The 9,414-nt window shown below is 41.2% G+C and overlaps 1 protein-coding gene across 1 annotated transcript; it reads right to left on the reverse strand.

Moving 5' to 3' along the window:
- Positions 1–1,113: 1,113 nt before the first annotated feature.
- Positions 1,114–9,194, reverse strand: slc7a6 (solute carrier family 7 member 6). The gene is made up of 10 exons (XM_030721164.1): positions 9,071–9,194; positions 6,254–6,836; positions 6,026–6,151; positions 4,713–4,857; positions 4,498–4,621; positions 4,294–4,397; positions 4,043–4,139; positions 3,360–3,509; positions 2,936–3,119; positions 1,114–2,849 (listed from the first exon to the last, which is right to left on the reverse strand). Exons 2-10 carry the CDS (start codon positions 6,741–6,743, stop codon positions 2,782–2,784), a joined length of 1,488 nt encoding a protein of 495 aa, XP_030577024.1. The 5' UTR covers positions 6,744–6,836; positions 9,071–9,194; the 3' UTR covers positions 1,114–2,781.
- Between the last annotated feature and the right edge of the window lie 220 nt (positions 9,195–9,414).

Consider the following 9,414-nt stretch of genomic DNA (forward strand, 5'->3'; position numbering starts at 1 on the left):
GAGTCTCCTTAGTGTGATTCTGTTCACCTGTTTGCCCCAGCTGTTTCCACTCACCCCTCATTTCCTCTGTGTGTTTATTGTCTGAGTTTTCCCCTGAGTCTTGTTGTCTTTGTTCCCATGTTTACCCAGGTTCCTGGTTTCCTGCTGGTTTAGATTTTCTTTAGTTTTGTTATCTTCTTTTGGTTTTTGTATTTGCTTGAGTTAGCCACAATAAAGGCTCATTTTTGTTTTACACCTCACCTCTGCCTGCTCCTGTGTCCTGCGTTTGCGTCCTCACCTCCTTCACACGCCACACAGCTTGCGCCCTCACACTGTGACACTATTAGGGTCACAGGACCATATCTCTGAGACATCCACAGTATTTGATGCCCTGAGAATTAAAAGCAGCTCAATTGTTCAGTCTAACTGTAACAAAACCTTCCTACCTAACCTGCTGTACCATACATTTTGCTACATATGGTTGCTAAAATTATGCTACTAACATAAAGAAAACCTGATAAGGTTTTGATTTCCATGTGTTTTTCTTTCCTGAGGCAGGGTACTGTTTTTATGAAGTAGGCCAGTGATGAGAGGTACTGGCTGTGTGTGTGGAAAAAATACATCCCAGCTAGTAAAGTCTGAAATGATTTCAAGTTGAAAAATGATGAAGGTTCTCAGCATATGGGAGGTGATGTATATGATCAGTTTATGCGCAATAACTGACACCACAGAGCTTTGTGGACTTTAAATGACCAAGCAGTGGCTTTTGTGTTACTGTGTCTTTAATATCCTTCACCAGGTGATTTTAACTGTACTTCATGTTTATTACTGCATGTAGGAACATAAAAATACGTCCTTCCAGACCCCATAAAGAAATGAGTACCGTTATTTCACTAGGCCTAAAGAAAGCTTGGCTTTCACAGACCCTGCTGAGTGAGTTTCAGCCCCCCATAGATTTTATGTGTCGCAGTGATAAATGCTTATCAGTGGAAAAAATAAAAATCCCTGCCTACCAAACCAGCCCTGAAACACCTGTGTCACCAGACAGGAGCAGAATTTATTAAACTTTAATGTAGTCTTAGTTTTATTGTGATGGCAGCATACACAACCGAACAGTGATTATACTTTGGTGTCTGTTATCTGTCAAAGCTCTATTTAAACACATCAACCCTTATTTGTAGCTGGTAAGAAAAAAAAAAATATATATATATATATTAAACATTTAAATCACCATTTGAATCCATCTTTGAACCTCATGTTCATTTTGACTACAAACTGCAGCAATATTACCCGAACACTCCAGGTCACGTTCACATGAAAGGCACAAAATCAAAAATGAAACAACAAAAGTGGAACATCTTTCAACTCTTCTGCTATCAAACTGGGCCTGGCCTGAAAATCCACAGTCACAGCAGAAGGGTTATTATCACACTGAAAATTCACTGAACGTCATTTTATCAACAGACTGAAACAGTGGCCCTGATATAGCTACATATACTATGCCATTGGCAAATCTGCAATAAAATAAAATTTTTAAAAAATGAATGAATTGTATCAAGGATGTCGAATTCTCAAGTGTCAGATTGTCAGTAGGTGCATCAGAGCTGTGAGCATGAGACGTCTGTGATATCCTTCCTGAGTAAAAACACCTGTGGTATGCTCTAAAAGAAAATCCTATGTGACCTCGCTCTCGAGCAGCTGTGTTCACAAAACCTTCAGTAAATGTGACCTCTGACCTTGAGATCAAGGTCACCAAAATTCAAACTCATTTCAGATTTTTAGTAGATATCCATTTGAAAATCCTGCGTGACTTCTTTCTTGAGATATGACAAGATTTTTCAGAAATCTTGACCTCTGACCTTGACGTCAAGATTGCTGAGATTCAAACTCATGCGAGACTTTTAATAAATACATTTATGGTATGAATTTGAACATCTTAGGTCACATCGTTCGAGTCATCATGTTCACAAAATGGAAATTTAGCGACCCGTCCACCCGATGGGGTGAGGACAATACCCCATCAGCCGTTTTAGGCTGAGGGCTGAAAAGAAGGCTACAGCTTTTCATACTGTGAGAGTGAATTCATCTAAACCTGCCTGAGCTGCTGGTCTTAAAACACTCAGAGTCATTCAATTCAAGACACGAAAAACATGTTCTGACAAAAAAAAAAAGAAAAAGAAAAGAAAGAAAACAGTTACAGTTAAAACCAAAACCACTATAGAAAGGTTAAAATCCCACTACAAGTAATGAGATCAGCAGTACATAAAGTCAATGTCATTACAAGGATGAGTCAACATCCTCACGTAGCAGCAGCCAAGATGCATTTCCTCCCTTTTTTCATTAGAAAATGAACATGACTAATACTTCAGATCAATCACACACACACTTTTCAGCAAGAATCCATGAGAGAAAATTTACTTGCATAATCTTCAGGTCCCTGCAGTCATGTTCATAGCACCAGTAAAATCTCAGAGGCATATACCATTTAAAAGGCATGATACATATACATTTCCTGCTAAACCTAATAAGGATTGATAATAAACTGTATAACCATCTCTCTACTGCGCCTTGGAAATCTTTCCTAGAAAACAAATCTTTAAGTGTATCTGCAGCAGCATTTCCACTGTTGCAAACAGCTCTGAGATTGAGGTCGAGGTTGCTGAGATTCAAAATCATGCAAGACTTTTAATAAATGCATTTATGGTGTCAATTTGAAAATCCTAGGTGGCATCGAAGAGCTGAAGGCCTCATCTGGTGGCTGAGAGGATGCACAGACTCCAGAGCTTTAAAGTGAAATAGATTCTATTGACTTTTGTCCATCTCAGTCAGTACACAGAAGCAGGTGTACTGAGTGAAGTAAGTCAGAGAACCTGCAGTGAGAGATAACACCATGTTGGTTAGTTTAATCAAGAGAGGTTAAGTTAGAATGACAATGCTTTACGTGTGATGCACTCACGCAGCAGTTTGGTGATGATAGGTGGTCGCTTGGACTCTGGCAGGTGGATACCCAGGAAGTAGACAGGGACACCAGACAGGGCAATGGCGATGCCGATCAGAGAGTTGACCGTGTCACTGTAGAGAGGAACTGCCACCAGGAAAATGGTACAGAGGCAGAACACCACCGGGTACAATAAGGAGAGCTGCAGAGAGACAATTATGACTTCAAATATACAAAAAAACTAAATGAAAACCTAATATGAAAGTACTAAATCATTGTTTTAATATAATTTCATATAAGCAATGTGAGTGAGTCCCTAAAAGGCCACACTAACGTTAAATCACACATTTAAAGGGCCTGACGTGGATGTTAGGAGGAACAGTTCAGCACAAGCCCATTTTATTGGTGCAGTGATTACACAGCTGTGTTTATCTGGTGTTACCTTAAGAGGTCTGGGTCTGTCTGGCTCCTTCCAGCGGAGGTAGATCTGGCCAGTGATGGACAGACCCATGAAGAACCAGTAGCTAAAGCTGTAGTAGTTGATGAGCTGGAAGACATCTTCAACTGTCAGGTAGATCAGCGACATGACACACTGAGCATGGGAACGATAACAGCAAGGAGAGGAAGAAGAATTAATGAGAGCAGAGAGCGCCCCCCCCCCCCCGCTTTACGCCCTGTTTCAAGCTTTGCTGCTACATGAATGTGCCATTATTTAACATTCATACAATCACTGCATATCAACTCTAGTCACCGCAGTAGCCTCAGTCATGGTGGCCTATTCTCAGCCATAATAAACAGGGTGCACTTGAACAATAAGGACCACAAACAACAAGACCGCAACAACATCAACACTGCTAAGTTACTAATTAGCAGTTCATTCTTCAGTCCGTGGACACTCCCTGTTAGGTCTGGAATATATTATCTTTTTAAATCTTAAATAAATCTTTTTCTCTCAGAATAGCAGTCTGCATGGCGATCCTTTCACTTCCCCACATCAGAAATGAATCTGACACCCTTGAGTTTCATTAACGAAATGGAGCAGCAATGAGAGGACTTCCAGTGATCTATTATTAAGTGGGAGTTTCTTGTGCTTCAACCACAATAATCTGCATTTCGTTTACATACATTGAAAATCAGAGCAGGAATTGGAGTGAATCTCTGTATATGGATCATGGACAGAGCATCTGGAAGGTGACCCTCACGAGATCCCACAAAGAACAATCTGAACACAAAAAGACAGAAAACATGAAGAGATGACATGCATTAGTGCCATTTATAGAAGAATTAACCTCTTAAAAGTAATAGGGGAAAAAAAAAAAAACCCCAGCATATTTATGGCACTGCTTCTTAAATTGGTGCATAGTTGTTTGTTCTACCTGGAAGCAGCTATAATAGATGCATTGAGGCCTCCATAGCAGGACAAAGCCACAGCAATGGGGATGGTCCAGCTCATCACACCAAGCGTGTGATCTGCAAACGTCTAAACAGCAAACAGAAACTGGTTCAACAACCTAAACTCGCATGCACAAGCATTTAGTTTTCCATCCCATCAGCTTCTTTTCTTCAGTTTGTTTACTCACCACTGCAACTGCATCGCTGGCCAGTATAGCACCGACATCCAGAACAGCATAGTAGGCCACATTGGTGAGGATGTAAATAATGGTGACAATAGGCAGAGAGATGGCAATAGCCAAGGGCAGGTTTCTGGAAAAACAGGGCATTTGATCAGGCTGATTGAAGCATTTCTGTTACATATTTTCTACTGAGAGAAAAAAAACATCAAAGGAAAGATTACGTTTCAGGATTTTTGATCTCCTCAGTTACAAAGTTGAGAGTGTCCCAGCCAGAGTAAGAGAAGAGAGCAGAGTACAGTGCCAATGCAATGTTGCCAGGGTCTGTAGATGAGCCCTGGAAGGATGATTCAAAGTTGCTTGTGTAGCCTAAGATGGAAACACAATCATCAAAGCAACATCAGTGACACGTCATTGAACTCAAGTTAACAATCGTAATGCTGCGTATTTGTGCCATCCTAAATGTTCTGATGGATTTCTACATACACACTCTCTGGTATCACCAAGCATTTATAAGAGGTGGGTGTAGCTCCAGCATCCACTGGTCTGCGGTTTTGAAGCCTTGAATTTAATCTTTTTACCCAACTCTGGAGGTGACACAAGAGGGCTGGATCTGACTACGAGGTAGGCCCACCCTAAATCATACTCTGCCTTATTCCTCATTTCACTCTAAAAGGAACCACACTTTACAAATTTAACTTTATGCTGTATTCATTAACACTTCAAAGTACTGACTAACACCATAAAGTCCTTGGGAAAGGGTTTACTGAAGTCATAAATGAAGTAAGATGTAGGGCCATTTTCTCATAAACTTCTCTGCAAATTCCCAAGTATAGGAGTCACCCCCTGCTGGCCATCAGAACTAATAACAATACAGGGCAACTCATTGATCTTGGTTGACAAACATCTGCATAAAAATGCAGAATGTATATTAATGGATTTTTTTGGAACTGAGAGCATTCTGGTTTCTGTTTCTAATCTGAGTTTTCACATCTGAGCATACTTTGTTTACACGAAGTTAAACAGTCTGTGTATGGCGTAACAGAGGGATTGCTTGAGACCATTGACGGTCGTCTGATGATTTAAATTGTGTAACTTTTTAAAATATATATTTGCATTTGCAAACAACGACTGGCACACAGAAGAGGAAGTCTGGATATCTTGACTTCACTAGAAGCCCCATAAATGCCTGCTGGCTCCAGAGGCTAAGCTAATGGACTTGTCAGTGGGTTCCATGATTGCGTCCACTCTGGCTTTGCTTTTAAGACCTGGAGGATACGCTCAGCTTTTTATCAAAGGTCTGTACTATTTCAGGAACAGGTTTAAAACTACACTGTTAACTTTCCTCAGCTGAACTGATAATTCAGCACTGATTAAAAAAATGCCAAACGATCCGAACCAAAATTGATCTTCATAAAAACTAGAAAACCACTGATAACAGGTAGTTAGCCATAGAAGAGAACGTCTGCCTGCTGGATGTTATTTGATCATTATTTCTGAACTATGTGAAAAGTTGAGTACTGTCGTCATCACTCACCCTGACATAGCTTGACGATGCCAGTGACTATAATGACGATCAGGGCAGCCACCTTAGCGTAGGTGAAAATGTCCTGAACGCGGGTGCCCCACTTTACATACGCAGAGTTGATGAATGTCAGCAGGCCTGGAGAGATGGGAAAACTTCATATTTTCTTTGATACTGCAGAAAAAGTTTGACAGATATGAGCAAACAGAAGTGGGACAGAAATGGATCTAAAGTACTTACATACACATGCTGCAGCAATAAGCCTCGATGCTGCATATGGTGGTTCACATGTTGGAAAGAGCGGCTGCACCAGGTAGTTTGCAAACGTGATGGCTATAACTGCCTGGCTGGTAGGCTCAATAATTAATAGAGATGTCCATAAACGAATAAATGCAATGAAGCCACCAAATGATTCCAGTATGTATGCATAAGATGCTCCTGATTTGGTGATTGTGGTGCCCAGCTCAGCATAGCAGAGGGCCCCCACTACTGAGAACAGACCTCCGATGGCCCAGATGACTAGTGAGAGTCCATAAGAGGCACTGTAAATAAGGACACCCTTTGGGGAGACAAAGATCCCGGAGCCTATCATGTTTCCTACGATCAGGCTGACTCCATTAAGCAGTGAAATCTCTTTTTTAAGCTGCATGCTCTCTTTGTGTGTTTCCAAATGGCTGGAAGAGTGTCCAGCATTCCCATTCGTCTTCTTAGACTCTTCATGGTCGGCCATGGTGCTGCTGCTTCAGGGAAAAATCAGCAGGAACTGAGGATTGGCTGTGGATGCTACAGCCCCTTCTTCCTTTCTGAGAACCTCTGAAACAACCTGTCCAACAGAACCAGAATAAGCTAAATCTTATCGGTGAAGTAGAGAGGAAAGCAATTTTAAACAGCGAGTGAAATGTCCGGTGACAGGCTTTTAATCTATCAAGTGGAGAAACATAATATGTAATGCTATGAGATGGACATTTTTCTCTCTGAGTACCACGATGCTGTTGGTTCAGCATTTAACTTACGATAAAAGGGACAAAATTACAAACAAAAGACTGTAAAAGTCGTCCGAACACAGGAGCAGGTTAGAACAGCAGAGGCTTTCTGTACTGTCGGGGTGGAATGTGCCATTTCCAGCTCCATTACATGACCATAAATTGAAATGAGGAGTCAGTCATTAACTCTTATTATATTCTGCATTAATGGGCTGCTGCTTGTGCTCATGTGCATGTGAGGTGCATGCTTCACTTCAGTCATTAGACATCTGTTCCTCACGCACAAACTCACCAGCACACCACCTGTTTATCTCATGATAATTTACCAATCAGTGAGTCAAACAAGCATGCAGCCGTTAAGTCATCCCCTCACAACAGCGAAGGCAGCAGTCTCTGCACATTTGCCTCAGGCTGTTTGTGCTTTCTTAAAGCAAAGGGTCACAGTGCTGTGACTCTCCGTGTGTGTGTGCGTGTGTGTGTGTGTGTAAACGTGTGAAATGCATCAAGTATTATGCAACTTCACTAACAATCCTGAGTTGATCAGCTGCCCAATGTTAGGAAATGATCAACATGACAGGCTTGGTTATCAGCCTCCGGGGTTTCCGGTGTGATTGCTGGTGTACGTTAAGCTGTAAGAACGTAAAAATGATTTTTCTAAGCACACTAAATACATCAACTCTGTTAGACTGTTTGATAGAAAGCCTGTCATTAATAACATTTGATAATAATACTGTATATTATGGTTCAGAAACTGCAACAAAACTGGTTAAAACTGTTATCAGGAGAGAACTCTTTCAAAACTGTTTTTATGCTTCCAAGCTTCCTTATGTTTTTGATGACAGTTGTGCATTGCACAACAACATTATCATGGCAAGTGAGACACTTTTTTAAAAGAAAAAATTATCAGCAATCAGTAAGCTGAATGGAATTATACTAAAATCCACATATACACACGTATTACACTCTCCTCTACAGGTATGTGGGCACGCCAGCATGTTCTGTAAGTATCAAGAGGGGAAAAAAAGATTTTATCTGTCTGCATTCCATTCAAGACATATCAGCTCCATAAGGAACTCACAGAGACAGGCAGAGTGTAGGAGGAGCTACAGGCAGGTAAACAGGATAACAGACAGGTCCTGGTAATATAATGTTTCTCTCTCCTTTTTGTTTGTGCTCACAGTTTGTCTTTTGTTTTACTTAATTATTAAACTGGACCACAGTGGGCAACTTGGTATTTGTTTTTCCAAGCACAAAATGTCAATCTTTTGTGGAATACATTTGCTGGAGAGTTAAACAATGGAACATTTGAATCCATCTCTGTTTACAGTTCTCTTCATTCAGTTTTGGACTTATTTAAGAGTTTGTATACTGATGTGATGTAATAGTTACATTCCCAACCCGCTGCCTACCACACAAAAACATAAAACATCTGTCAACAGCAGCCGGTGTTTCCGTCCTGCAATAACCACCTCACTGCTTCACATCTTATTTCTGCCTAAGACTTTCAAAATACAGTTACGAAGGTCTTCATATCTTTAGTGGAAATGAGCTCTCTGTTTTCTCGCTCTCTCTGTTTCTTTTTCAGGCAGTCTTGCTAAATGTTGCAATTTTATCAGTCAAACCCACGTTTGTCACATTTATCGTTACTAACCGCAAACCTCCATCTAAAGAATGCGTGTAATCACGGCCTTAATAAAAGAGCAAAAACAGTTCTAGCTTCCCTTAATATTACAGCAATATTAGAATATTGTTTAAGCTGACTCACACAGCATTTCATAGCTTTGATGACTACAAGAAAAAAGGGAAGTCCACCTTCATTTGGCTAAAATTACCCCTTTTGTTTTGTTTTTTTATATGAATCAAAGAACACAATATTACCGCATAATTGCTCATGAATTTAAGTGGTTAGTTTTATTTGGCTTTAATTGGAATGCGGAGCTCCTTCTCTCCTGCAGCGTCTCGGCTCTTTGCGGTTTGCTTGTAGCAATCGGGCTTCCCTTTTGTCTCGCTCCTGTATCTGATTTCAGGTAGTGCTGTATCGTCCGAACACGGAGACATTTAACACAGACCATACCTGCTGAGTGTCAACAGTTTCCGGGCCGCGTTTCCCAGTCGAACCTGTGCGGATTTTCCTCCGGTCTAATGGCTTTGACAGCTGGCCAGCAGCGTCCTCATCACCTCCGTAAACAAGCGGCTGCTGCTCAGGAGGAGGCGTCACGTGACCGTGCAGCGCTCCTGGCGCATCGTATGTAAGTGCGCACGCACGCACGCACACACACACACGCACACAGAGCTTTTCTTTTAGTTGGTGAATAGAAGGCGTTGCATCAACTAAAATGAGAGAATGTCACGTTATCGTTGTAGGTTTGGTTTGAGCATTGAAGCTAGGAGTGGAGGGGGGAGGGAGGCCTCATCCAG

Source organism: Archocentrus centrarchus, chromosome 3 (genome assembly GCF_007364275.1).
Source record: "Archocentrus centrarchus isolate MPI-CPG fArcCen1 chromosome 3, fArcCen1, whole genome shotgun sequence".
In the NCBI taxonomy this organism is placed as follows: domain Eukaryota; kingdom Metazoa; phylum Chordata; class Actinopteri; order Cichliformes; family Cichlidae; genus Archocentrus; species Archocentrus centrarchus.